The sequence below is a fragment of the Stegostoma tigrinum genome, unplaced genomic scaffold (assembly GCF_030684315.1).
Source record: "Stegostoma tigrinum isolate sSteTig4 unplaced genomic scaffold, sSteTig4.hap1 scaffold_393, whole genome shotgun sequence".
Taxonomy (NCBI): domain Eukaryota; kingdom Metazoa; phylum Chordata; class Chondrichthyes; order Orectolobiformes; family Stegostomatidae; genus Stegostoma; species Stegostoma tigrinum.
In genome coordinates this window covers 31,555-58,988 of record NW_026728321.1, presented here as the reverse complement: position 1 = coordinate 58,988, position 27,434 = coordinate 31,555, and the positions used below count along the sequence as shown (strand labels likewise).

The window sequence follows — 27,434 nt, the reverse complement described above, 5'->3', positions numbered from 1 at the left end:
CTCGCCCCTCTCTCTCTCCTCGCCCCTCTCTCTCTCTCGCCCTCTCTCTCTCTCTCTCTCTCGCCTCTCTCTCTCTCGCCCCTCTTCTCTCTCTCGCCCTCTCTCTCCTCGTCTCGCCCTCTCTCTCTCTCTCTCGCCCTCTCTCTCTCTCTCTCGCCCTCTCTCTCTCTCTCTCGCCCTCTCTCTCTCTCTCGCCCTCTCTCTCTCTCTCGCCCTCTCTCTCTCTCGCCCTCTCTCTCTCTCGCCCTCTCTCTCTCTCTCGCCCTCTCTCTCTCTCTCTCGCCCTCTCTCTCTCTCGCCCTCTCTCTCTCTCGCCCTCTCTCTCTCTCTCCTCTCTCTCTCGCCCTCTCTCTCTCTCGCCCTCTCTCTCTCTCTCGCCCTCTCTCTCTCTCTCTCGCGCCCCCTCTCTCTCTCGCGCCCCTCTCTCTCTCTCGCCCTCTCTCTCTCTCTCTCGCCCTCTCTCTCCTCTCTCTCTCTCTCTCTCTCGCCCTCTCTCTCTCTCTCGCCCTCTCTCTCTCTCTCGCCCTCTCTCTCTCTCTCTCGCGCCTCTCTCTCTCTCTCTCGCGCCCCCTCTCTCTCTCGCGCCCCCTCTCTCTCTCGCGCCCCCTCTCTCTCGCGCCCCCTCTCTCTCTCGCGCCCCCTCTCTCTCTCGCGCGCTCTCTCTCTCTCCCGCCTCGCGCGCTCTCTCTCCCGCCTCGCGCGCTCTCTCTCCCGCCGCGCGCGCTCTCTCTCCCGCCGCGCGCGCTCTCTCTCCCGCCGCGCGCGCTCTCTCTCCCCGCCGCGCGCTCTCTCTCTCCCGCCGCGCGCTCTCTCTCTCCCGCCGCGCGCTCTCTCTCTCCCGCCGCGCGCGCTCTCTCTCCCGCCGCGCGCGCTCTCTCTCCCGCCGCGCGCGCTCTCTCGACCTCGCGCGCGCGCTCTCTCTCGACCTCGCGCGCGCGCTCTCTCTCTCTCGACCTCGCGCGCGCGCTCTCTCTCTCTCGACCTCGCGCGCGCGCTCTCTCTCTCTCGACCTCGCGCGCGCGCTCTCTCTCTCTCGACCTCGCGCGCGCGCTCTCTCTCTCTCGACCTCGCGCGCGCGCTCTCTCTCTCTCGACCTCGCGCGCGCGCTCTCTCTCTCTCGACCTCGCGCGCGCGCTCTCTCTCTCTCGACCTCGCGCGCGCGCTCTCTCTCTCGACCTCGCGCGCGCGCTCTCTCTCTCGACCTCGCGCGCGCGCTCTCTCTCTCGACCTCGCGCGCGCGCTCTCTCTCTCGACCTCGCGCGCGCGCTCTCTCTCTCGACCTCGCGCGCGCGCGCTCTCTCTCTCCACCTCGCGCGCGCGCGCTCTCTCTCTCCACCTCGCGCGCGCGCGCTCTCTCTCTCCACCTCGCGCGCGCGCGCGCTCTCTCTCGACCTCGCGCGCGCGCGCGCTCTCTCTCGACCTCGCGCGCGCGCTCTCTCTCTCTCGACCTCGCGCGCGCGCTCTCTCTCTCGACCTCGCGCGCGCGCTCTCTCTCTCGACCTCGCGCGCGCGCTCTCTCTCTCGACCTCGCGCGCGCGCGCTCTCTCTCTCGACCTCGCGCGCGCGCTCTCTCTCTCGACCTCTCGCGCGCGCTCTCTCTCTCGACCTCTCGCGCGCGCTCTCTCTCTCGACCTCTCGCGCGCGCTCTCTCTCTCTCGACCCGTCGCGCGCGCTCGACCCGTCGCGCTCTCTCGCGACCCGTCGCGCTCTCTCGCGACCCGTCGCGCTCTCTCGCGACCCGTCGCGCTCTCTCGCGACCCGTCGCGCTCTCTCGCGACCCGTCGCGCTCTCTCGCGACCCGTCGCGCTCTCTCGCGACCCGTCGCGCTCTCTCGCGACCCGTCGCGCTCGCGCTCTCGACCCGTCGCGCTCGCGCTCTCGACCCGTCGCGCTCTCTCTCGCTCGCGCGCTCTCGACCCGTCGCGCTCTCTCTCGCTCGCGCGCTCTCGACCCGTCGCGCTCTCTCTCGCTCGCGCGCTCTCGACCCGTCGCGCTCTCTCGCGCTCGCGCGCTCTCGACCCGTCGCGCTCTCTCGCGCTCGCGCGCTCTCGACCCGTCGCGCTCTCTCGCGCTCGCGCGCTCTCGACCCGTCGCGCTCTCTCGCGCTCGCGCGCTCTCGACCCGTCGCGCTCTCTCGCGCTCGCGCGCTCTCGACCCGTCGCGCTCTCTCGCGCTCGCGCGCTCTCGACCCGTCGCGCTCTCGCGCTCGCGCGCTCTCGACCCGTCGCGCTCTCGCGCTCGCGCGCTCTCGACCCGTCGCGCTCGCGCGCTCTCGACCCGTCGCGCTCTCTCGCGCTCGCGCGCTCTCGACCCGTCGCGCTCTCTCGCGCTCGCGCGCTCTCGACCCGTCGCGCTCTCTCGCGCTCGCGCGCTCTCGACCCGTCGCGCTCTCTCGCGCTCGCGCGCTCTCGACCCGTCGCGCTCTCGACCTGTCGCGCGCGCGCTCTCGACCTGTCGCGCGCGCGCTCTCGACCTGTCGCGCGCGCGCTCTCGACCTGTCGCGCGCGCGCTCTCGACCTGTCGCGCGCGCGCTCTCGACCTGTCGCGCGCGCGCTCGCGACCTGTCGCGCGCGCGCTCGCGACCTGTCGCGCGCGCGCTCGCGACCTGTCGCGCGCGCGCTCGCGACCTGTCGCTCTTGACTCTGTCACTGTTTCCGCCCCCCCACCCCCCCAGCTCCCTCAGACTGCCTCTGACCAGCTGTCTCTGTGCCCCCTCCTGTAGGTGTAAGTCTGCACAGCCAGTCTCAGTACTGGCCCACCCCGTCAGTGCTGACCGCACGCCTGCGCCGGCTGGTCACAGCGTACCAGCGCACGTACAAACAAGAGCAGCAGAAGACCGAGGCGGTGGAGAAGGGGGATCGGAGACGGCGACGATGTGAGGCGGCCTTCAAGCTGAAAGAAATCGCAAGGCGAGAAAAGCAACAAAAGTAAGGGCGGGAGAGGGAGGGAGCACCCCTCGGGGGGTAGGCAGTCCTTCGCCAGGTGCTCCGGACACTCCCCCACCCCCACCCCGGGTTCCTGGTCAGGGAGGAAGTTGCAAGCTCCAGTAACTGAGCATTGTCCTCCTCTCCCTGAGTGTGGGACAGTAATCAGTGGGCATTAGGTTGTGTCTGAAGCAACGGTATTGCACCCTCCCTCACTTACCCCCACCACCCTGCAGTCCGTCTCTCTCTATCTCTCTCTGTGCCCCTCTCTCTCCCTCTTTCACTCTCACTCTGTGCTGCGCTTTCTCTTTCTCATGCTGCCTCTCTCTGTGCCCCTCGCGCGCGATCTCTCCCTCTCTCTCTCTGTGTCTGTATCTCTCTCTCTCTCATTCCGTGCCCCTCTCTCTCTCTCTCTGTGCCTCTCTCTCTCTCTCTCTGTGCTGCGCTCTCTCATTCTCATACTGCCTCTCTGTGCCCCTCGCGCGTTCTCTCACTCTGTGCCCCTCTCTCTCTCTCTCTCTGTCTCACTCTGTGCTGTGCTCTCTCTTTCTCATACTGCCTCTCTCTGTGCCCCTCGCGCGCTTTCTCCCTCTTTCTCACTCACTCTGTGCTGCACTCTCTCATTCTCATACTGCCTCTCTCTGTGCCCCTCCCCTCTCTGTGCCCCTCTCTTTCTCTCTCTCTCTGTCTCTCTCTGTGCCCCCCTCTCTCTCTCACTCTGTGCTGCGCTCTCTCATTCTCACCCTGCCTCTCACTCTGTGCCCCCGCCTCTCTGTGCCCCTCTTTTTCTCTCTCTCTCTGTGCCCCCCTCTCTCTCTCTCTCATACTGCTTCTCACTCTGTGCCCCTCTCTTTCTCTCTCTCTCTCTCTCTCTCTGTGCCCCCCTCTGTCTCTCTCATTCTCATACTGCCTCTCACTCTGTGCCCCTCTTTTTCTCTCTCTCTCTCTCTCTCTGTGCCCCCCTCTGTCTCTCTCATTCTCATACTGCCTCCCACTCTGTGCCCCTCTTTTTCTCTCTCTCTCTCGCCCTGTGCCCCTTCCCCCTCCCACGCTGTCACTCACTGTGCCCCTCTCTCTGTCTGTGTGCCCCCCCATCTCTCTGTCATTTCCTGCCGTTTCCCCTCTCACTCACTCCGTGCCTGCAAACCCCAAGCCCCCCACCACCTCCCTCTGCCCCTTCCCCACACTCTCACCTTCTTTCTCAAAGTTCTCCCTCTGTCTGACCATCTTCCCAGACACTGTCCCTTCCTCGGATCCTGGTCCCCCCCTGCCCTGGAGTTGGGGGTGAGCGAGGCTCCGTCCCGGTGCACACGGCCTCCCCGACAGGAGGGGGTGGGGTGTGGTACTGGCTTTATTGGATGTTCCCTGGGAGGGGAGGGGAGCTGGGGTGTGGGTTTCTGTCCTGCTGCAGTCTCCCCGGCCACGATAGGCTGACGGTGTCTCTGTCTCCCTGCCCCAACAGGTGGACAAGCCGGGAGGAGGCTGACTTTTATCGGGTGGTGTCGACGTTCGGCGTGGAGTTTGATCCTCAGCGGCGGCAGTATCGGTGGGAACGGTTCCGTGCCATCGCCAAGCTGGACAGGAAGACCGACGAAACTCTCACCAACTACCTACAGATGTTCATGGCCATGTGTCGCAGGGTGTGTGGGCTGCCGCTGGAGGAGGGGGAAGGTAGGATGCTGTCATGGGGTTGGGGTATGGGATGCTGCCGACCCTCCGATCCCTGTGTCCGACGTCTGTGTGACGGTGGGGGAATGGAGAGGCTGTGTAATTGTCTGGTGGGTGCCTTGGAGATTAACGGGTGTGTGTGTGTCTTGTTCGCTCCCCTGTCCTCTCCTGCCCGCCTCGCAGAGTACCCAGACATGAGCCGGCAGGTGAAGCAGCTGACGGAGGAGCGTGCCAGGCGATCCCTGTACCGGCTGGAGCTGCTGCGGAAGGTGCGGGAACAGGTCCTGTACCACCCACAGCTGGAGGAACACCTGAGGCTGTGCCAGGACTGGCCTGAGCTCCCCGAGTGGTGGGAGAGCGGCCGCCACGACCTGGAGCTGCTGACCGGGATTGCCCGCCACGGCCTGTGTCGCCCTGACTGCCACCCGATGGACGACCCCGAGCTCTCCTTCCGCGCCTGCCGCCGGAACCACCGCCAGCGAGGGGCCGGCTCCCGCAGTTCCACCCCTCTCCTCCCGGCCCCGGGGCGGGCTCCCACCGAGGGGGAGGGGGAGGGGACCCGTCGCAGCCCCCTGCCCGAGCGGACCGGCTCCCTCCATGATCGCCCAGCCCAGAAGGGCACAGCTTCGCGGGCGCCGCCAGACGACTGGGCCAAGGAATCTGACTGGGATTCGGAGAAGTCCTCATCGGTGGGCAGCTCGCCGGGCAGCCTTTCGGAGGACAGCGATGACGAAGAGAAGGACAACAAGCCAGCTTGTGAGTATCACAGCACTGCACCCTCTCTCACTACCCCATCCCCTCCCTCTTGCCCACCCTCAGCTCCGTCTCCTGTCTCCCTCCCATCACAGGGCTCTGTTCTCGCCCACCGCCCACCACCCACCCCACTACAGGCTGAGGGGCTGAACGGCCTCTTGTCCCAGTGTAACAGGCTGGAGGCTGAGGAGGGGCCGAATATCCTCCCGTTCCTGTGTAACAGGCTGGGGAGAGGAGGGGCCGAATGGCCTCCCGTTCCTGTGTAACAGGCTGGGGGGAGGAGGGGCCGAATGACCTCCCGTTCCTGTGTAACAGGCTGGGGGAGGAGGGGCCGAATGGCCTCCCATTCCTGTGTAACAGGCTGGGGGGGGGAGAGGAGGGGCTGAATGGCCTTGTGCTGTCTCTCTGTTCCTGGTTACCTTTCCCTGTTGCGTTCCAGCTGACGGTCCATCCCGCTCGAAGACCTACGACGAGGAGAGTATGATCTCTGTGAACACTTCCCGGGATGAGACCCAGGATGGGTTTGTGAACGAGGACTTGGAGCCCACCCTGGGGGACTTCCTACAAGACAGGCTGCGGTTTCCAGCTCCCGACTGGCCCAAGGTAAGAGCGGATGGTGTCTCCTTCCTCCCCATCCAGGGCTGGACAGGCCCTCGCCGAGGAATTTGCGGCCTGTTTGTGGAGCAGTGAGTTGGGTAAATGTCCTTCAAGTAACGACCCAGAACGCCCTCACCAGCAGTTTCGGAATGTGTGTTGTGGATTGCAAGAAGCTTTTTTCCCAGAGTGGGGGGGACTCAATTACTAGGGGTCCTGAGTTCAAAGTGAGAGGAGGAAAGTTTAAGGGAGATATGCGTGGAAAGTTCTTTACACAGAGGGTGGTGGGTGCCTGGAGCGTGTTGCCAGCGGAGGTGGTAGACGCAGACTCTTCAGCGTCTTTTAAGATATATTTGGACAGGTACATGGATGGGCAGGGAGCAAATGGACACAGACCGTGAGCAAACAGGTGACAGGTTAGACAGAGGATGTCGATCGGCGCAGGCTTGGAGGGCCGAAGGGCCTGTTCTTGTGCTGTAGGTTTCTTTGCTTCACACCACTAGGATGTTTTGGGGAGGGGGATAGAGAAGGATTACCAGGATGGTGCGTGGTGTTGGTGGGGGTGGGGTGTGATTTTTAGCTGAAAGAAGGTGGGACGGGGCTGGGTTTGTTCTCACCGGGGCACAGGAGGTTGAGGGAGCAACCTGGCAGAAGTTTATAAGGTTGTGAATGGGACGGACAGAGGGGGGAGTATCGGGCTTTCTCCCCCCCAGGTTGGAGGGTCAGTTACTCGGGTGAGGGGTGCGAGGGGAGGACGTTTGAAGGAGAGATGTGTGAGGCAGGCTTTTCACACAAGAAGGGCAGAGTGTGCCTGGAACACGCTGCCCGAGGAGCTGATGGAAGGAGGTACAATAGCTGCATTCAAGCTATACCTGGATAAATACACAAACAGGAGGGGAATGGAAGGATAGGTTTTACTCTGGAAGGGTGCAGTGTGGCAGTGCAGACTTGGAGGGCCGAATGGCCTGCTCCTCGGGTGTATTGTTCTTTGCCATCCAGACGTGCTTGTATTTGGTCATTCCCAGCAGCCGCTCAGTGGATGGAGTTGCTGAGTGGACACATGAGGCTATCTGTTTCACTCGTTGGGGGTGGGGGGAACAGAAAGGCCGTGTACTATCGAAACAGGGCGGTAGCGCGCTGAGCTTTCGATGGTTTAAGGTGGGAGGGGGAAAGATTTAAAAGGGACCTGAGGGGGTAACTATCTCTCACAGGGAGTGGTGCGTGTATGGAGTGAGCTGCCAGAGGAAGTGGGTGGGGGCTGGAACAGTTACAGCATTTAAAAGGCATCTGGATGGGGACATGGACAGGGAGGGTTTAGAGGGATAGGGGGCCAAATGCTGGCCAATGGGACTGGATTAATTTAGGATATCTGGGTCAGCACAGATGGGTTGGGCCGAAGGGTCTGATTCTGCACTGTACGTCACCACGACAGAATGAGCAGTTTGTTTTCTGAAGAGAGATCGAGCAGTTTTGGGCCAATACTCTCTGGAATTGAGAAGAATGAGAGGAGATCTGATCGAGAGATAGAAAGGAGACTGACAGTGCAGACAAGGAGAGAAGGGTTCCTCAATGTGGGCTGATTCAGAACGAGAGGTTTAGGATGGGGGTTGGGGGCGTGGGGCAGGTTGAAAACAGACATGAGAAGGAATAATTTCTCTCCAAGAGTGGTGAATCTGTGAAATTCCCTTCCCAGAGTGTCGGCAGATTCAGGAGCACTGTGTAAATAGAACGAGGCTTCAGACCGATTTTAATTAGTCCCAGGTCAGAGGGTGATGGGGAGGCGGGGGCAGGAGGGTGGAGTTGAGGTTGAGACGAGACCAGCATGGATGGTATTAAATAGTGGGCTAGGCTTGCGGGGCCAAATGACAAATGCCAATGTTCTTTAGTTTGTGCTGGATACTCCAAAGGCTCTGGGCTCGAGCAATGTTCCAGCAAAAGACCAGAACTTGCTGCTTCCCCTTGGCCAAGCTGTTGCATTCCAGCTTACAACACCAGTATCTTCCTGACAAAGTAAATGTTGCCCAGGTGTGTCCTGTACACAAAAAGTGGGACAAATCTGACCCAGCTCATTACCACCCCATCCATCTCCTCTCGATCATCAGGAAAGTGATGGAAGGTGTCAGTAACAGCGCTATCGAGCAGCACCCACTCAGCAAAACCTGCTCAGTGACGCCCAGTTTGGGTTTCGCCAGGGCCACCCAGCTCCTGACTTCACTACAGCCTCAGTTCAAACACCGGGCAGAAGGAGCTGACTCCCAGAGGGCGACGTGAGAGTGACAGCCCTTGATATCGAGTTCACGTTTGACTGAATGTAGCGTCAAGGAGCCTGAGCAAAACTGGCATTGATAGGTATCGGGGAGCACTCTCCGGTGTTTGGAGTCCGACCTGACACACAGGGAGATGGTCGCGGTTTGTTGGAGGTCAGTTCAGTCCATGTTCACATGTAACAAGATCTGGACAGTACCCAGGCGCAGGCTGACCAGTGACATTGGTGTCACACAGATGCAGACTGTGCCCATCTCCAACAGGACAGAATCTAACCTCACCCCTTGACGTTCCTTTACTTAAATCCATCAGTTAAAATCCGCCCCCACCCCATCCACGCCACCCCTATCAGCATCCTGGAGGTTACCATCTCCAATGAGGGAGAATCTAACCATCGCGCAATGGTGTTCCCATCACTGTGTTCCCCCCTACTATCAGCATCCTGGGGGTTACCACCTCCCAATGAGAGAGAATCTAACCATCGCCCAATGATGTTCCCCCCCCACTATCAGCATCCTGGGGTTCTCACTGTGCGACGTTCTGCCTTTCTCCGCAGGACCAGTTACTGATTAATCGGCTCGAGGCTGTGTGTCAGACGGTGCTGACCGGTTGCTGGCCAATTCTGGGCGTGCACAGTGTGAGTCCGCCAGGGGTCCAGGGGAGGAGGCCCCCATGCACGCCATCGCTGATTCCCAGTCCTGGCGACTCTCCGATCCCCAATCCTGGGAGCCTGACGGTCAGTGAAGAGACCTCCTCAGGCCAGTTCACCAAGGTGAAGAAACATATTCACGAGAAGGAGTTCACAGTCAAAATTAACAATGTACGTAACTGTGATTTCTCGCCGAACGTATGCCCCACCCCCCACCCCACCCAACACGCCCCTGTACCAGGGTAACTCTGTCACCGTTACCCACTCTCTTTTCCTCCCCACCCTGGGGAGGCTGCTCTGTCATGTACACACACACCCCCACTCACCCCGAACTGAAGGAACCCTGTCTCCACCCCGGCATCCATACCCTTGCAGGCTCCCTCCACATTCCCCTACACTGAGCAGCAACTATTTCCCCATCCTCTGCAACCAGCTATCTACTTCCTCGTCCCGAGGACAAGGGGTCTGTCCCCTTTTGGCCCCTGTCCCCCTCCGCTCCCGGCCAGTTCCCCCGTCTCCCCTCAGTCCCAGTCCCTGCCACCCTCAGTTCCCCTCCCCGTGCCGTCTCCCGTTGGTCAGTCGATCCCCCTCAGTCCCGGTCGCCATCCATCCTCTGCCGCCATCCCCACTCCTCGGTCAGCCCCTGTCCCCCCCCTTGGACCCTGTCCCCATCCCTCACCACCCCCCCCCCCGCCCCGAGTTGGTCCCCTCCCCCTCCCCCCTCCCCCTCCCCCTCCCCCTCCCCCTCCTCTGCCATCCTCTCCTCCTCTGGCCCCTCTCACCCACTAGGTCACCCCTCCCCCTCCCCCTCCCCCCCCTCCTCCTCCTCTCACGTCTCACTCAGTGCCCATCCTGCTCAGCCCACCACCCCAGTCTCTGTCCCCCTCCCTCCTCGATGTTGGTCCCCGTCCCCCTTGGTCAGTCTCTGTCAAGCCCACCCTCCCCCGTACCTCCTCGGTCTCGGTCCCCTGGCTGTCCCCACCCTTGTCAGCTCCTGTCCCCAATCCCCTTCCTTAGGGTCCCAGCCTCCTCCTCCTTCCCCCTCCCTGGGGAGGAGCCCTGTCTGGTGTGTAGATTCCTCATTCTGTGCGGTGGGTTTGAGCTGGGGACAGCACATCTCCTCGTGTTTATGGGCCGGGGCGAGGGGAGTGGGGTCGTTTGGGCAGAGGTTCGCAATTCCTTCCAGCAGTGCGAGGCAGCATGCGTAGGAACGAGGCCATGTCTGCCTCTGAACTGTCCTCTCAGTCTGAACCCAGTGCTCTGGGCACAGTCTGGAGGCGAGGGAACTCTCAGACCGGGTAAGTGACAGAGTAGTGTGCCATCTGTCTGCTTTACTCATCTGCTGCGGTCTGCCCCTTCCGCTCCTGTTCTAACCCATATCTCTGCTCGCACTCTCCCTGGCTTCCTTCTTTCTCTCTCTCTACCCCCCCCCCCCCCCCCCCCCCCCCCACCATGTGTTTCTGTCTCTGCCTTTTTGCTCACCTCCCTCTGTGTCCCCTCTGACCTCCCTTTACCCCCATCTCCAATCTCTCCTCCTTCCCTCTCTCTCTGTCCTTGCCCTCCCCTGTCCTCTGCCTTCACCTGTCATTTTCATCGCTCTCCCCTTGGGCCCCCCCCCCCCCCAACCTTGCTGGCGCTCTGTGCCCCCCCCCCCCCTCCCCCTTCCCTCCCCTCCATCACGCAGGAGGACGGTCTCAAGCTGACTTTTCACAAGCAGCGACGAAAACGAAGGGAAAAGTTGGAGATGGAAGCTGAGCGAGCCAGACTCCGGCAGTACATGACCAGCCTGCAGGATCTGCAGTCAGCATCCGATAGTGGGCAGGAGATGGGCACGGACCCTTTACCACCCACACCCCTCACTCCCGTCTGCCCTCCTGGACCACGGCTCCCCTGCGAAAGGGAGCACAGGGCAGGACAGGCCTATTCTGGAGCCAGAGCCTGAGACTGTGCGTTGCCAGCTGGATGTTGTGCTCAGTGCTGGTGCCAATCCCCTGTGGGAGACATTCGGTCAATGGGCACTTGGCTGATGGGGGGCAGTCCCTGGCCAAGAAGAAACGAGGGAGAAGAAGAATGTGGGAGGCAGTTGAGCTGTTTCTGCCTGCTCAGAGCAAAGGCTTGTACACCGTGAGTATGCAGGGCTGGGTGGCGGGGGTGGGGGTGGGGGGGGGGGGGGGGGGGCGGGTGTGTGGTCTGTCACACTGCCCTTAGTTCCTCACCGTCCCCTCTCATCCTTCGTCACCGTCCCCCCCCTCCACCCAAACCTGACTCTGTCCCTGTTCCCCCCCAGACCCAACCCCCACTCTGTCACTGTCGCCGTTCCCCACCCTCCCTCTCCACTCCGTCCCAGCCCCCCACTCTGTCACCGTCCCCACCCCCACTCTGTCACCGTCCCCACCCCCCTCCACTTTCCACCACAACCCCCACTCTGTCCCTGTCCCCACTCCGTCCCTCCCTCTCCACTCTGTCCCATCCCCCACTCTGTACGCCGTTCCCTCCCTCCCTCTCCACTCCGTCCCAGCCCCCCACTCTGTCACTGTCCCACAACCCCACCTCTCTGTCACTTCCCTCCTCCATCACCTTCCGTACCCCTCCCCTCCGTTCCCCTCCCTACCCCCTCCTCCTCACGCTCTCCCTCTCCTTTGTCACCACCCCCTGCCCACCTCCCTCCTCTCTGTGCCCCCTCCCCTTCACTATCCCAGCCCCCCCAACAGTCACTGTCACCACCCTTTGTCCTCTCCATTGCCCCCCCCCCCCCCCCCCCCCACCCACCATTGCCCCTTCCCTCCATCGCCATTTGAACACCCCCAACCTGTACCTCCCATCCTGGTTAGCTCAGCTTCTGCCTGGCCTGCCCTATGATAATATGAGGTGTGCTCCAGTGGTGGTATGTGGGTTGGGAAGGCATGGGTGAGAGGAATGAGCTCTAGGGTCTGGGTCACTCAGGGACTGAGTGAACACTCTCTCACGCTCTCTCTAGGCCAGCGCAGAAGGGGAGAAAAGCACAGAGGAGATACCGCGGCCAGAGGTGCACATGGAGACCCGTATCCCAGTGGTCAGCAAGCTGGACGGGACGGTGCTGGCCGGGGATGAAGCGCCGCGGAGGAGAGAGCTTGATGCCTGGCTGAAGGAGCACCCTGACTTCAGAGTGGATCCCAGCTGCTTAGCGGTAAGGCCTGAGGGTTTAAAGCAGCAAAATTCCAGACGTCGTGTCTTCACCCAGGTATCCTCCCAGAGGGCTGAGGGAGGGAGGGAGTGTGAGACGCGAGGAAGGCTGTGTCCTCCGAGAGGAGCGCGAGGGACAGGGAAGGAGGGAGGGAGCGTTGCCCGAGAGGAGCGCGAGGGACAGGGAAGGAGGGAGGGAGCGTTGCCCGAAAGGAGCGCGAGGGAGGACAAGGGGCTGGAGCGCTGGTGAGATGTAGAGGAGGCCGGAGAGTTTTGGATTAGTTTTTATTACAGAACCAGCTGTTACCTTGCAGTTTATTGAGAAGCGGCCAAAACAGAAGAGGCATCGCTGCAGAAATCCCCACAAACTGGATGTGAACACACTGACCGGGGATGAGAGAGTACCTGTCATTAACAGGAGGAACGGCAAAAAGGTGAGCTGTCTGACCTGGGTCAGAGAAATAGAGCATACCCTCATCCTGTCTCTCCCCGTCATCCCTTCATCCCCCTCCAACTCCTTCCCGAGAACAGTCAATATTCCGGCGCCCACTGCTTTCTGTGACACAGAATCACTGCATTCCACGTGAAGCCATTTTTCCTCTTCTCAGACCCACCCCCGTCTCCTTCGGACAGTCACCTCCCCACCCCACTGCAACTCCCAGTCATTGGATTGAGTCATCCAGCACAGAGACAGGCCCTTCGGCCCAACCCGTCCGTGCTGACCCTGGTATCCTAAATTAACCCAGTTCCCATTAGCCAGCGTTGGGCCCCCCGTCCCTCTAAACCCTCCCTGTCCATGTCCCCAACCCGATGCCGTAACTATACCAGCCCCCACCCACTTCCTCCGGCAGCTCCTTCCATACACGCACCACCCCCTGTGTGAGATAGTTACCCCTCAGGTCCCTTCCTCCCCCTCCCCACTTTAAACTTGCGCAACCCCGAGTCTGTAAGGGAGATGGAAGCAGATTCTGAGAGTGTTTTGATCCTCAGTCTGGGGGAGGTGATGGCCTAGTGGTATTGTCACTGGACTGTTAATCCAGAATACCCCAGGTAACGTTCTGGCGTCACTAGTAATGCACTGAAAGTCTGGAATTAACAGTCCAATGATGACCATGAATCCATTGCCAATTGTCGGGAAAAACCAACCTGGTTCACGAAGGAAACTGCCGTCCTTACCTGGTCTGGGCCGACGGGTGACTCCAGACCCACAGCAATGGGGTGGACGCTGAACTGCCCCCTGGGCAATTAGGGCTGGGGTAATAATTGCAGGCCTGGTCAGTGATGAAGAAGTGGGCGGGTGGCGAGACCGTGGCAGGGATCCTAATGGAAGCTCTCTTCGATTACAGCTTGGAGGCGGATTTGCTCCACCAATTAAAAATCTCCAGAAGTGGTTGCAGGAAAACGGGGAGTACGGGGTCGCACAGGAGTGGGCAGATGTTATCAAGCAGTCGGTGAGTTGGTTTGTGCGGAGCTGAGGGTATCTCGAACAGCAGCAAGACTCCTTTCCCAACGTCTGTAACACTCTGTCACAGGCCAGTGTAGAGGGAGCTTTACCCTGTATCTAACCCCATGCTGTCCCTGTCCCTGGGAGTGTTTGATGGGGGAGGACAGTGTGGAGGGAGCTTTACCCTGTATTTAACCCCGTGCTGTCCCTGGGAGTGTTTGATGGTGGCGGGAGGCGGGGGAGAAAGAGTTGGAAACAGGGTAGAGGGAGCTTTACTCTCTCTCTTTGACCCCGTGCAGTCCCTGTCCCTGGAGTGTTTTGATGGGGCGGGGGGGGGGGGGGTGCAATGTGGAGGAAGCTTTACTCTGTATCTAACCCTGTGCTGTCCCTGTCCTTGATGGGGGGGACAGTGTAGAGGGAGCTTTTACTCTCTCTCTCTGACCCCGTGCTGTCCCTGGGGGTGTAGGGGTGAAGCTGTGTCACTGACAGTATTTCTTTTCCCTCTGTCCCCCGTGCCCTGATGCAGTGGATCAGGGTGGGGGGGAGAGGGGGTGATGAGTAGCTGTGTTACTGATGGTCTCTTTGCTCTCCCCCCACCGCCGCCCCTGTGCAGGGTTACCTCCCTGAGACCATGTATGATCGGATCTTGACCGGCCCGGTGGTCCCGGAGGAAGGCAGGAAGAGGGGGCCGGAGACCCAAGCACCTGGCAGCTGCCATGCAGATTGAATTCACTGCTGGCCACTGGCATGTTGGACGTGGGCAGCCTTCAGTCATTCCAGAAGAACCTGCAGCTGACTGGCCTGGTCTCCTCCTACCCCCCCAGCCTGGAGGGCAAGGAGCCTGCCTCCTGCCTGCCTGGGGAAGGGGGCCGAGCTGAGGCTGCTGGGGGGCGATGTGCTGCGACCGCTGCCTGCTCTGACCGGGTGGATGTTGTCCCCTCGAACTGCCAACAGACTGCGCCTCCCCAGCCCGCAGCCAGCACCGGCCTGAGCCTTAACTCCCTGGTGCTGTCCAACGTGTACGGCGGCATGTTTCTGCCCCCGGCTTTCGGCGTGGGCCTGCCACAGCTTCCCCTGCCGGGTCTGGCCCACCCGGGCAAGAGCCAGGAGGCCCGCGCCGTGCCTTACGGCCTGGCCGAGCGAGAGGTCGATGATAGCCTGTCTCAGGGTTACGACAGCACCGACGACAGAGGCGACTATTCACACTCCCTCATCGATGACCCCATGATGCCCACCAACTCGGACCTGAGCGGGGAAGACTGACCTCCCTCCCCACCCCCCACCTGCCGAGCTTCTGGGGCAAGTCCTGGAGACCTCCCGGACCCTGCTTCATTTCGGGAGAGGGGAGGGGGTTTGGGGGACGGATGTGTGCCTGGGGTCGGTGAGCGAGGTGGGTGGGTGTGGGGTTTGCTCCCCTCTCAGCTGTCTACCCTCAGCTTCCCTGCCCCTTGCCTTAGCCACTTCAACACCCCCTTGTGCCCTTAACACACACCCACCCCTCTGATAGAGGCACGCACACACAAACAAACACTCACGTAGACACACAGGAGGAGAGAGAGAGAGGAGAATGAATGGAAGCCTCACTGATGTTGCCAAGGGGCAGATCTGCACAGGAAGGGAGGGGGGAGAAGGGGAGGCAGTGTCTGCAAGATCACGGCTGTTCTGGGATTCAGTCTGAGCTCAGCTACCTTGACAGTGTCCAACTCTCTGAGACAGGATCCCGTTCCCCTCCACCTCCTCATTGCCCCGGACTGAGGGTCCGTTGTGCTCTCCGGGAACAGCGAATGCTCTCACCTGCTCTGTCAGCCAGCTCAGGGATATCCCCTGGTGTGGGGGGGAGGGGTGGTGCTTACCAACACTGACATCTCTTTCCACCTCCCCCCCCAACTGCAGCAGTGCCATTCTCAGCCCGTCTGTGGGGTGGGGGGTATTGGGGTGGGAGAGCTGGTGCTTCTCTGCAGGATTACCTCGGACCACACTCGGATTCACTACTGTCCTACTTTTCACTATGCACTTACTGATGTCGCTCGCGCTGTCTCTCTCTCTCGCGCTGTCTCTCTCGCTGTCTCTCTCTCTCTCTCTCTCGCTGTCTCTCTCTCTCGCGCTCTCTCACTCTCTCTCTCGCGCTCTCTCTCTCTCGCGCTCTCTCTCTCTCTCTCGCGCCTCTCTCTCTCTCTCTCGCGCTCTCTCTCTCTCGCGCTCTCTCTCGCGCTCTCTCTCTCTCTCTCTCTCGCGCCTCTCTCTCTCTCTCTCTCGCGCTCTCTCTCTCGCGCTCTCTCTCTCTCTCTCTCTCGCGCTCTCTCTCTCTCGCGCTCTCTCTCTCGCGCTCTCTCTCTCGCGCTCTCTCGCGCTCTCTCTCTCTCAGGCGCTCTCTCTCTCGCGCTCTCTCTCTCTCGCGCTCGCTCTCTCTCCGCGCTCTCTCTCTCGCGCTCTCTCTCTCTCTCGCGCTCTCGCGCTCTCGCGCTCTCTCGCGCTCTCGCTCTCTCGCGCTCTCGCTCCTCTCTCGCTCTCTCGCTCTCTCGCGCGCTCGCGCTCTCGCTCTCCTCGCGCTCTCGCTCTCCTCGCGCTCATCGCTCTCTCGCTCTCTCGCTCTCTCGCACTCGCTCTCTCGCTCATCTCTCGCTCTCTCGCTCTCGATCGCGCTCTCGCTCTCTCGCTCTCTCGCTCTCTCGCGCTCTCTCGCTCTCTCGCGCTCTCTCGCTCTCTCGCTCTCCTCGCTCTCGTCGCGTTCTCGCGTTCTCGCTCTCTCTCTCGCGCTCTCGCTCTCTCTCTCTCGCGCCTCTCTCTCTCTCTCGCCTGCTCTCTCTCTCTCGCGCTCTCTCTCTCTCTCGCGCTCTCTCTCTCTCGCGCGCTCTCTCTCTCTCGCGCTCTCTCTCTCTCGCGCTCTCTCTCTCTCTCGCGCTCTCTCTCTCTCTCGCGCCTCTCTCTCACTCTCGCGCTCTCTCTCTCTCCTCGCGCTCTCTCTCTCTCTCGCGCTCTCTCTCTCTCTCGCGCGCTCTCTCTCGCGCTCGCTGTCTCTCTCTCTTGCGCGCGCTCGCTGTCTCTCTCTCTCTCTCGCGCTCCCTCTTTCTCAACTGCGAGACAGAGCGCACGCAAGAGCGGGAGCGCGAGAGAGCGCTCTCGCTCTCACGTTCGCTCTCTGGTGCGCTCTGTCTCTCAGTGTCTCCCCCCCCCCCCCCCTCTCAGGGAGATATCTGTACACTGACTGGTGTCTCTCAGTCCCCCCCCCCTCTCTCTCACTCTCTCAGGGAGATATCTGTACACTGACTGGTGTCTCTCAGTCCCCCCTCTCTCTCTCTCTCAGGGAGATATCTGCACACTGACTGGTGTCTCTCAGTCCCCCCTCTCTCTCTCTCTCTCAGGGAGATATCTGTACACTGACTGGTGTCTCTCAGTGCCCCCCCTCTCTCTCTCTCAGGGAGATATCTGTACACTGACTGGTGTCTCTCAGTACCCCCTCTCAGGGAGATATCTGTACACTGACTGGTGTCTCTCAGTCCCCCCTCTCTCTCTCTCTCAGGGAGATATCTGTCCACTGACTGGTGTCTCTCAGTCCCCCCCTCTCTCTCTCTCAGGGAGATATCTGTACACTGACTGGTGTCTCTCAGTCCCCCCCCCTCCTCTCTCTCTCTCAGGGAGATATCTGTACACTGACTGGTGTCTCTCAGTCCCCCCCCCTCTCTCTCTCTCAGGGAGATATCTGTACACTGACTGGTGTCTCTCAGTCCCCCCCCTCTCTTTCAGGGAGATATCTGTACACTGACTGGTGTCTCTCAGTACCCCCCCCCTCGGAGATATCTGTACACTGACTGGTGTCTCTCAGTACCCCCCCCCCCCTCAGGGAGATATCTGTACACTGACTGGTGTCTCTCAGTCCCACCCCCCCTCCTCTCTCTCTCTCTCTCTCTCTCTCTCTCTCTCTCTCTCTCTCTCTCTCTCTCTCAGGAGATATCTGTACACTGACTGGTGTCTCTCAGTCCCCCCCCTCTCTCTCAGGGAGATATCTGTACACTGACTGGTGTCTCTCAGTACCCCCCCTCCCCCTCAGGGAGATATCTGTACACTGACTGGTGTCTCTCAGTCCCCACACTCTCTCAGGGAGATATCTGTACACTGACTGGTGTCTCTCAGTCCCCCTCTCTCTCTCTCAGGGAGATATCTGTACACTGACTGGTGTCTCCCAGTCCCCCCTCTCTCTCTCTCTCTCAGGGAGATATCTGTACACTGACTGGTGTCTCTCAGTCCCCCCTCTCTCTCTCTCAGGGAGATATCTGTACACTGACTGGTGTCTCTCAGTCCCCTCATTTGCCCACTGGCTACATGCAGACTTTCACTTCTGCACTCTTCCCTCATTATGTCTCTCAGCTTCACTTTTTGTTTCTCACGCTGCCTCATGCCTACAACCCTCAAGCTCTCTCCCACCATCCCCCCAACCGTGTCTCTCCCTCCCTCCATCTCCCTGTCTGTATCTTTGTCTGAGCTGACCTGAGTGTGCCTCGTGGCCTGGAGGGGTAGGCTGTCTGCATTTTTGATCTTCCCCTCTCTCGCCAGCCTGTGTGTGTCTGTGTGTGTATGTCTGTCTGTGTGTGTGTATGTCTGTCTGTGTGTGTGTATGTCTGTCTGTGTGTGTGTGTGTCTGTCTGTGTGTGTGTGTGTCTGTCTGTGTGTGTGTCTGTGTGAGCATGAGAGCTGTGCCTCTCTAGTCTCCCAACGTCTGGCCTTCCAGCCATGAACAAGCGAGTGGGGAGCTGGGGGGCAGGAAGTCATTTTATTCCCAGTGCTGTACCCAGAGAGTCTGTGCTGCCCACTTTCGAGTTTGCGTAACCCGCTGTTGTTCTGTGTGAGAGAGATGGGCAGATGCTCTGCTGATTCTCCCTTCCACACACAGTGGGCAGCAGCAATGCCCAACCCCATCCCCCCTCCCTCGCTCTCTCCCTCGCTCTCTCCTAACGCCTGGTACAAGCCCAGTCTTGCACCCTATGTGCCAAGGTTTTGGGGGTGGTGGGGGGGCGGCATTGGTGTGAAAGGGTGGGGTGTGGCAGGGCTTGTCGGTTCAGTGCCCTGCTGTGTCAGGCGAACAGGGAGGGGACTTTCTGTGTAACTCCCTACCCTGAGATCGCCACCACCAGGGAATCTGAGAAAGGATGGCAACAGAGTGGGCCTGGGGGGAAGGGAGCAAGAAAAAAAATCCTTTGATAATAAAATTTAACATTTTAAAAAAAAACCCGCAAAAAAAGTTACAGGTGGGAGGGGGGTGGGGCGCGGGTTGAGAAGGAGAGAACTTCTTTTTGTAAACAAACAGACAGACAATGCCTGAGTGTTGGGTCTGTATTGGCTGTCCGCGCACACTCACACACACACACTCTCTCTCACACACACACACACACACACACACACACACACACACTCTCCCCGGTGTGCACGCACACTCTCATGCGTGTGCGCTCTGTCTGTCTCTCTCTCTCTCTCTCTCTCTCTCTGTCAGTGTCTCTCTCTCTCTCTTTCTCCCTCTCTCTCTCTCTCTCTCTCTCTGTCAGTGTCTCTCTCTCTTCCCCCCGCACCCCCCCACCCATGCGTGCGCACTCTCATGGGTGCATACTGTCTCTTTCACTAACACACGCACACTCAGACATGCAAACACTGTCTCACACTCACACTCTCTCAATCTCACACCCACTGAGCAAGGGGACATTGGTTTAAATTATTACATGAATTTGCGAGAGGAAAAGGTGTATATTTAATGGAAATGGATGTGAGCACAATTAGGAGAGGTTCCAGTCTATCTCCAGATTGATATCATTTAACTGGAACTGTGTAAATAAAATGAGAAAAAAATCCACTTTTTTTCCCTTTGGTAAATTGCTCTGTGTTCGCTTGGTCTTTGTTTGAGCTCCGCTGCTTTGCGCTCGGTGGTTCGGGGAGGGGGTAGGGAGCGAGGGGTATGGGGAGGGTGGGGGGAGCGGGAGCGGGAGCGAGGGGAGTGGGAAGTGGGTGGGGTATGGGGAGGGTGAGGGGAGTGGGAAGTGGGAGGGGTATGGGGAGGGCGAGGGGAGTGGAAGTGGGAGGGGTATGGGGAGGGGTGGGGGGAGCGAGGGTGTGGTGGGGCGGGTGTGGTGGGGCGGCAGTGGGGCGGGTGTGGTGGGGGGGCAGTGGGGCGGGTGTGGTGGGGGGAGCGAGGGGTGGGGCGAGGGCGGCGGGGTGCGGAGCGAGGGGCGAGGTGGGGGGAGCGAGGGGGCGGGGCAGGGGGAGCGCGCCCCACCTCCCTCTGCCCCGGATCTCCTCCTCCCGCCCCGGATCTCCTCCTCCCGCCCCGGATCTCCTCCTCCTGCCCGCTTTTACCCCCCCCGCCTGGATCTCCTCCTGCAGCGACACGATCCTCTCTGAGCTGTGGAGACCCAAACTGTATGCACAATCCTCCCTGTCTGTTCTCCTGTGAAAGTTGCGGGTGTTAACGGTTTGTCAGTGTAACTGTCATCACGGGGTCGGGGGGGGGGGTCTTTGCTGGTCTCTGTTCCTGATGTGGAGGGGGGGGGGGCGCGGTGGGGTCTGCCTCTGTGACCTGTGCAGTCTGCGAATGCGAGTACAAATACACTCAACACCAAGAGCTTAGACTTTCTCACCTTCGCAGACCTTGCTGTCACCAACTTCTCCTGATCTCAAAGTTGCACAGTATGAGTTTTTCTCCCAAGGCAGCCTGTCACCCTCGCCTTTGGACTCCTTGGTTCGGCGCTTGCATCTGATCTCAGTCAGATCTCCTCCAAACTGCACGAACAATGTCGGCGTTACAAAAGAGAAAGTGCCAGAAAAGCTAGAAGGTCTAAAAATTGATAAATCTCCTGGCCCTGATGGGCTACATCCTAGAGTTCTGAGGGAGGTGGCTGAGGAAATAGCGGAGGCTTTGGTCATGATCTTTCAAAGTCACTGGAGTCAGGGAAAGTCCAGATGATTGGAAAATTGCTGTTGTAACCCCCTTGTTTAAGAAAGATCAAGGCAAAAGGTGGAAAATTACAGGCCGATTAGCCTAACCGCAGTAGTTGGTAAAATTCCAGAATCCATTGTCAAGGATGAGATTTTGAAATTCCTGGAAGTGCAGGGTCAGATTAGAACAAGTCAGTACGGATTTAGTAAGGGGAGGTCATGCCTGCCAAACCTGTTAGAATTCTTTGAAGAGGTAACAAGTATGTTAGCCCAGGGAAACCCAGTAGATGTTATCTATCTAGACTTCCAAAAGGCCTTTCATAAGTGTCTCACGGGAGGTTGCTGAGCACGGTGAGGGCCATGGTGTTCGAGATGAGCTACTGGCTTGGATTGAGGACTGGCTGTCTGATAGAAGGCAGAGTTGGGATAAAAGACTCTTTTTCAGAACGGCAACCGGTGATGAGTGGTGTCCCACAGGGTTCAGTGTCGGGGCCGCAGCTGTTCACCTTACGTATTGATGATCTGGATGAAGGGACCGGGGTCATTCTGGCGAAGTTTTCCGATGATACGAAGATAGGTGGACAGGCAGGTAGTACTGAGGAGGTGGAGAGGCAGAAAGAGTTAGACAGGTTAGGAGAGTGGTCCAGGAAATGGCTGATGAAATTCAATGTGAGTAAATGTGAGGTTTTGCACATTGGAAAAAAGAATACAGACATGGACTATTTTCTAAATGGTGAGAAATTCATAAAGCTCAAGTACAAATGGATCTGGGAGTGTTGGTCCAGGATTCTCTAAAGGTTAACTTGCAGGTAGAGTCCGTAATTAAGAAAGCGAATGTAATGTTGGCGTTTATCTCAAGAGGGTTGAAATATAAAAGCAGCGATGTGCTTCTGAGGCTTTATAAAGCTCTAGTTAGGCCCCATTTAGAATACTGTGTCCAATTTTGGGCCCCACACCTCAGGAAAGACATACTGGACCTGGAGCGTGTCCAGCGGAGATTCATACGGATGATCCCTGGAATGGTAGGTTTAACGTACGATGAACGGCTAAGGATCCTGGGATTGTACTCATTAGAGTTTAGGAGGTTGAGGGGAGATCTAATTGAAACTTAAAAGGTAATGTATGGTTTGGAAGGGGTGGACGCTAGGATGTTGTTTCCTTTAGGCGGGGAGACTAGGACCCGTGGGCACAGCCTTAGAATTAGAGGGGGTAAATTTTAAAATGAAATGAGACGACGTTTCTTCAGCCAGAGAGTGGTGGGCTTGTGAATTCATTGCAGTGGAGGCCGGGACGTTGAATGCCTTCAAGGCAGAGATCGACAAATTCTTGATCTCACAGGAATCAAGTGCTACGGGGAGAGTGCAGGGAAGTGGTGTTGAAATGCCATCAGCCGTGATTTAAATGGAAGAGTGGACTTGATGGGCCGAATGGCCTTACTTCCACTCCTATGTCTTATCTTATGGTCTCTTAATGTAAATCCCTCCGGTTCCTTGGCTAAATTGTGAGCATTCGAAACTGAGAACTGGCTCTCAGACCACCGCAGCATATAGATCTTATTCCATTGACACTCCCAGGGAATCCCTGTCCCTGACACGTACTGGACCAGGGTCTACTGCTCCAGCCTTTACAAAATTAACCGCCACCCTTATGCCACTACATTGGAATCCAAATTCTGAAATCGATGCTCATACCTTCACAAGAAGTGGGTACCGGTTTGACGCAATAACTGTACCCAATCTAACGCTTGCCCACCTCCTACTCCCTCTCCCAGTTCACATTCTTCCGGGCATCCTGCGCATGACCCTCCCACCTCGTTTAGTATCCTCTGCGAGCGTGGCTTAGCTCCTCATGTCTAGATGTCGACTGTGAAATGCTGGCCACAAGCACCGGCCTTTGCAGTTCCCCTCCCTGCTTGCCAGTGCCGCCGATTGTTTGTGAGAGTGCAGTGATACGTAAAAATGCTCAGAGTCTCTCGAATCATGGGGTTACGCACAAGAGACCCATCAGCCCGTCGAGTCTGCACTGACTGACGTACCTACCTCAAATCCCACCTTCCTGCACCTAAACTGCAGGACTTACACAGTTCATAGTAGGGCCTTGGGTAGTGCTGTAGAACCCGGGGGTGCATGTAGGTAACTGTTTGAAGTCTGTGTCACAGGGAGACAGGGCGGGTAGGGAGGTGTTTAACACACTTTCCCTCCATCGCTCAGACCCTGTGAGTGTGGGAGCTGGGGGACGTCACGTTGAGGTTGTACAGGCACGTTGGTGAGGCCTCTTCTGGAGAACTGTGTCCAGCTCTGGCCGCCCCCTGTTACAGGAACGATATGATTAAACTGGAGAGGGATTAGGAGAGATTTACCAGGACATTGCCGGGAACGGAGGGTTTGAGATATAAGGAGAGGCTCAGGCTACATTCCCTGGAGCATCGGGGACCGAGGGGGTGACCTTAGAGGTTAGTACAACGATGAGGGGCATGGATAAGGTGAATAGTCGGTGTCTTTACCATAGGATGAGCGATTTCAAGACCAGGGGCATATTTTTGCGGTCAAGGACAAAGATTTAAAATAGACATGAGCAAATTTTTGTTTTTTCACAGAGTGCTGTCCGTGTGTGGAATGAACGTCCAGAGGAAGCGGTGGGTGTGGGTACAATGTGTAAAACACATTTGGATAAGTGCACAGATAGGGGAAGGTTTGGAGGGATAAGGGCCGGGAGCAGGCAGGTGTGGGGCTGGTTTAGTTTGGGATTATGGGTCAGCATGGACTGGATGGACCGAAGGGTCTGCTTCCGTGCTGTAGGACCGTACCTGTACCCTCCCAGGCAGAGCATTCCAGATTCCCACCGTCCTCCGGGTGTAACATCCCTCACAATCTCCTTAAAATGGTCTTACCGATCCTACTTGGGAAGGAGAACATCTCCTTTCTGTCCATGCCCCTCCTCATCTCAGCAGGTCTGTCTTCTCACCTTTCCCTCCCACAGGTCGACAAAACAAAACGAGCTCATTTCGCCTTTCTCCCCAACATCCTGGTGAATCTCCTCTACAGCACCCTAGCAGGACAATCCCCACCTTCATATCGTGCTGGGAACTGCGCCCACGTTACTCCAGATCTCACCAAAGTCCTGTACAGCTCCAGCATAACCTCCCTGTTCTTATCATCTACATCTCAACTGATAAAAGCAAGCATCCCACATGCTCACTTCCCTGTTTGCCACCTTCAGGGATCTGTTGATCAGCTTCCCCAAGATCCTCTGTTCGACACAGCGCAGAAACAGACCCTTCAGCTCGACCCGTCCGTGCCAACCGCATATCCTTAATTTGTCTAGCCCTGTTAGCCAGCATTTGGCCCCTATCCCTCTCAACCCTTCCTGTCCATGTGCCCATCCAGATGCCTATTTTTTAATTATGTTGTAACTGTACCAGCCCCGCCCACTTCCTCTGGCAGCTGTTGTATAAAACGTAGGAGCAGAAATTAGGCCGTTCGGCCCATCGAGTCTGCTCCGCCGTTCAATCATGGCTGATAAGGTCCTCAGCCTCATTCTCCTGCTTTCTCCCCGTGACCCTTGATAATCAGGAACTTATCCATCTCAGTCTTAAACATACCCAATGCCTTGACCTCCACAGCCTTCTGTGGGAGTGAATTCCATAGATTCTCCACTCTGGCTGAAGAAGTTTCCCCTTATCTCCATTCTAAAGGGTCTTCTCTTTATTCTAAGGCTGTGCCATCGGGTCTAGTCTCTCCTACCAATGGAAACATCTTCCCAACATCCATTCAATATTCTGTAAGTTTCAATTAGATCCCCCCACCTCATCTTTCTCAATTCCAATGAATATAGTCCTAAAGTCCTCAAACATTCCTCACATGTCAAGCTTTCCGTTCCTGGGATCATTCTCATGAACCTCCTCTGAACCCGCTCCAGGGCCAGTACATCCTTCCTGAGATATGGGGCCCAAAACTGCACACAGTACTCCAAATGTGGCCTGACCAGAGCCTTATAGAGCCTGAGTAGTACATCCCCGCTTTTATACTCCAATCCTCTCAAAATAAACGTCAATGTTGCCTTCCTGACCACTGACTCAGCCTGCAAGGTTATCCTGAGAATCCTGGATGAGAACTCCCAAGTCTCTTTGCACTTCAAACTTCCGAATTTTCTCTCCATTTAGAAAATTGTCCATTCTTCTGACCAAAGTGCATGACCTCACACTTTCCCATGTTGTACTCCATCTGCCACACACGCACCACCCTCTGTGTGAACAAGTTACCTCTCAGGTCCCTTTTAAATCTTCACCCCCCCCCCCCCCACCTTAAACCTATGCCCCTGTAGTTTGGGACTCCCCTACCCCCGGGGGGGGGGGGGGTAAAGACCGTGTCTAGTTACCCTGTCCATGCCCCCCATGCTGTTATAAACCTCTATAAGGTCCCCCCCTCAGCCCCCGACGCTCCGGGAAAACAGCCCCAGCCTCTCCCTGTAGCTCAAACCCTCCAACATCCCTGTAACTCCTTCCTGACCCTTTCACAACATCCTTCCTGTAGCAGGGAGACCAGGATTGAACACGGTATTCCCAAACACTCCGACATCCCTGTAACTCCTTCCCGACCCTTTCACAACATCCTTCCTGTAGCAGGGAGACCGGGATTGAACGCGGTATTCCCAAACCAGCCCTAACCAATGTCCCTGTACAGCCCCAACATGACCCTCCAGCTCCCTGTACTCAACGCACTGACTCATAAAGGCCAATGAAATAGAAACTTTCCCTTTCGCACGATGGGGAAGGTGGAAGAAGATGGAAGTTTTAATGTTGCATTAACATTCTGGATGCTCAATCCTATTCCCAGGGAAGCATTAAACTCAATTTCTTCAAACCATTCCCTCTTCCATTCATTCAGCAGGCTATCACTGCGCCTGCGCCCAGAGAGGGAGGGAAAACAGTGGGAAGTGAGTGCGCAGGCGGCGTGCACGGCAGTGCCGGTGAGGGAGCGGATGCGCAGGCGGAATGGCCGGCAGTGCCGGGAGAGGACTGACTGCGCAGGTGCACAGTGAGTGCGTCGTGACGGCGGCGAGCGCTCGGCGGCGCTTTTGGAGGAGTCACATGTGGTGTGAGTGCGCAGGCGGGATACACGGCAGTGCCGGGACAGTTATGAGTGCGCAGGCGTGTGCGCCAGGATGGCAGCGATGGTTGTGAGTGCGCAGGTGGAGTGACTGGCCGTGCCGGATGGTTGTGAGTGCGCAGGCGTACAGGCCGGTCGTGCCGGGATGGTTGTGAACGCGCAGGCGGAGTGGCCGGCGGTGCCGGGACGGAGCGTGCGCAGTGTGTTGGTTTTGGTGGGGGGAGGGGAAGGCGCCATTTGCCGGGACTGAGGCCCAGGGAGAAGGAGTGAGTGTGTGAGTGATTGAGTGAGAGAGAGAGAGGGAGGGAAAGAGAGGGGGAAGGAGAGGAGTGGAACCATGGCCGTCAGCCTGGACAAGGAGGCCCCTATTACCGCCGGCTCAAGAGGCTCTACAACCATGGAAGGTGCCTGCCCCTTTAATTACCCCCTTCCCCCTTAATTACCCCGGTTCCCCCTTAATTACCCCCGGTTCCCCCTTAATTACCCCGTTTCCCCTTTTAATTACCCCTTACCCCTTTAATTACCCCTTTCCCCCTTTAATTACCCCTTTCCCCTTTAATTAAACCCTTACCCCTTTAATTACCCCATTTCCCCCTTTAATTACCCATTTCCCCTTAATTACCCCGCTCCCCCTTAATTACCCCCGCTCCCCCTTAATTACCCCGCTCCCCCCTTAATTACCCCCACTCCCCCTTAATTACCCCATGTTCCCCTTAATTACCCCATGTTCCCCCTTAATTACCCCATGTTCCCCCTTAATTACCCCATGTTCCCCTTAATTACCCCATGTTCTCCCTTAATTACCCCATGTTCCCCCTTAATTGCCCCGCTCCCCCCTTAATTGCCCCGCTCCCCCTTAATTACCCCGCTCCCCCCTTAATTACCCCGCTCCCCCTTAATTACCCCGCTCCCCCTTAATTACCCCGCTCCCCCTTAATTACCCCATGTTCCCCCTTAATTACCCCATGTTCCCCTTAATTACCCCATGTTCCCCCTTAATTACCCCATGTTCCCCCTTAATTACCCCATGTTCCCCCTTAATTACCCCCGCTCCCCCCCTTAATTACCCCCGCTCCCCCCTTAATTACCCCCGCTCCCCCCTTAATTACCTGCTCCCCCCTTCTTTCATTGCCCTGCTCCCCCCTTAATTATTACTGGAAGACATGGGTCTGGGGGGAGGGACGTGGATCGGGGGGAGGACGTGGATCGGGGGGAGGGACGTGTCGGGGGTGGGGCGTGAGGTGTAGGTTTGGGGGCCAGCGGGGAGACAAGTGTCTGGGGGCCTGGGGATATGGGCTTGGTGGGGGGGAAGAGAGGTGGGTCCGGGGGGAATTGGGGGCGGGGGCGGAGAGAGGTGGGTTCAGGGGGAATAGGTGCTGCGGGGGGGGGGGGGGCGGGGGCGGAGAGAGGTGGGTTCAGGGGGAATAGGCGCTGCGGGGGGGGGAGAGGCTGGTCTGGGAGCCTCAGGGAGGTGGGGAGCGCGAGGCGGGTCTGGTAGCCTTGGGCGGGGGGTAGTGCAAGGGGGGAGGGGGAGCGCGAGGCGGGTCCGGGAGCCTCAATATTTTGCTGTGTGGGGTATCTGAGCGAGGTGGGGGGGCGGCGCGGCGGTTGGGGTGACACAGACCTGTCAGTGGAGTTCCGATATTGGCTGGGACGGAGGGTGAGCCTGTTGGTGATCGGGGCTGGAGGAGGTGGTAGAGGGACAGAGGTCCGAGTGACTGGGAACTGGCTGTTGGACACAGAGCCTCATGTGGTGCAGGAGCAGAAATTTGTAGGTGCAGACAGATTACTGAAGGTGGCAGGAGCCGGGGGTGGGGGGGGAGGGGGGGAGAGGGAGAGGGGGGGAGAGGGAGAGGGAGAGGGGGGGGAGAGGGAGAGGGGGAGAGAGAGGGAGAGGGGGGGAGAGAGAGAGAGAAAGAGGTTAATAAAGTGTTCGGTGTCCCCCAGCTA

The 27,434-nt window shown here is 58.4% G+C and overlaps 2 protein-coding genes across 2 annotated transcripts in view; both read left to right on the top strand.

Annotated features, from left to right (window-relative positions):
- The window catches only part of LOC132208445 (probable splicing factor, arginine/serine-rich 6), a gene marked incomplete at both ends in the record, with an annotated part of 2,564 nt that extends 266 nt beyond the window's left edge, over positions 1-2,298 (top strand). The window contains 1 exon segment of the mRNA XM_059644005.1: positions 2,080-2,298. Coding sequence (XP_059499988.1) covers positions 2,080-2,298 — 219 coding nt within the window.
- Positions 2,299-2,696: 398 nt separating this feature from the next.
- Positions 2,697-15,610, top strand: LOC125449092 (chromodomain-helicase-DNA-binding protein 7-like; the record flags this gene model as incomplete). The annotated part of the gene is given in 12 exon segments (XM_059644004.1): positions 2,697-2,926; positions 4,386-4,594; positions 4,775-5,347; positions 5,784-5,947; positions 8,760-9,023; positions 10,537-10,792; positions 10,795-10,976; positions 11,830-12,018; positions 12,329-12,448; positions 13,361-13,465; positions 14,072-14,180; positions 14,183-15,610. Coding segments are annotated over 12 exon segments (2,940 nt in total), but the record flags the coding sequence as incomplete, so codon positions are not given.
- Positions 15,611-27,434: the final 11,824 nt, after the last annotated feature.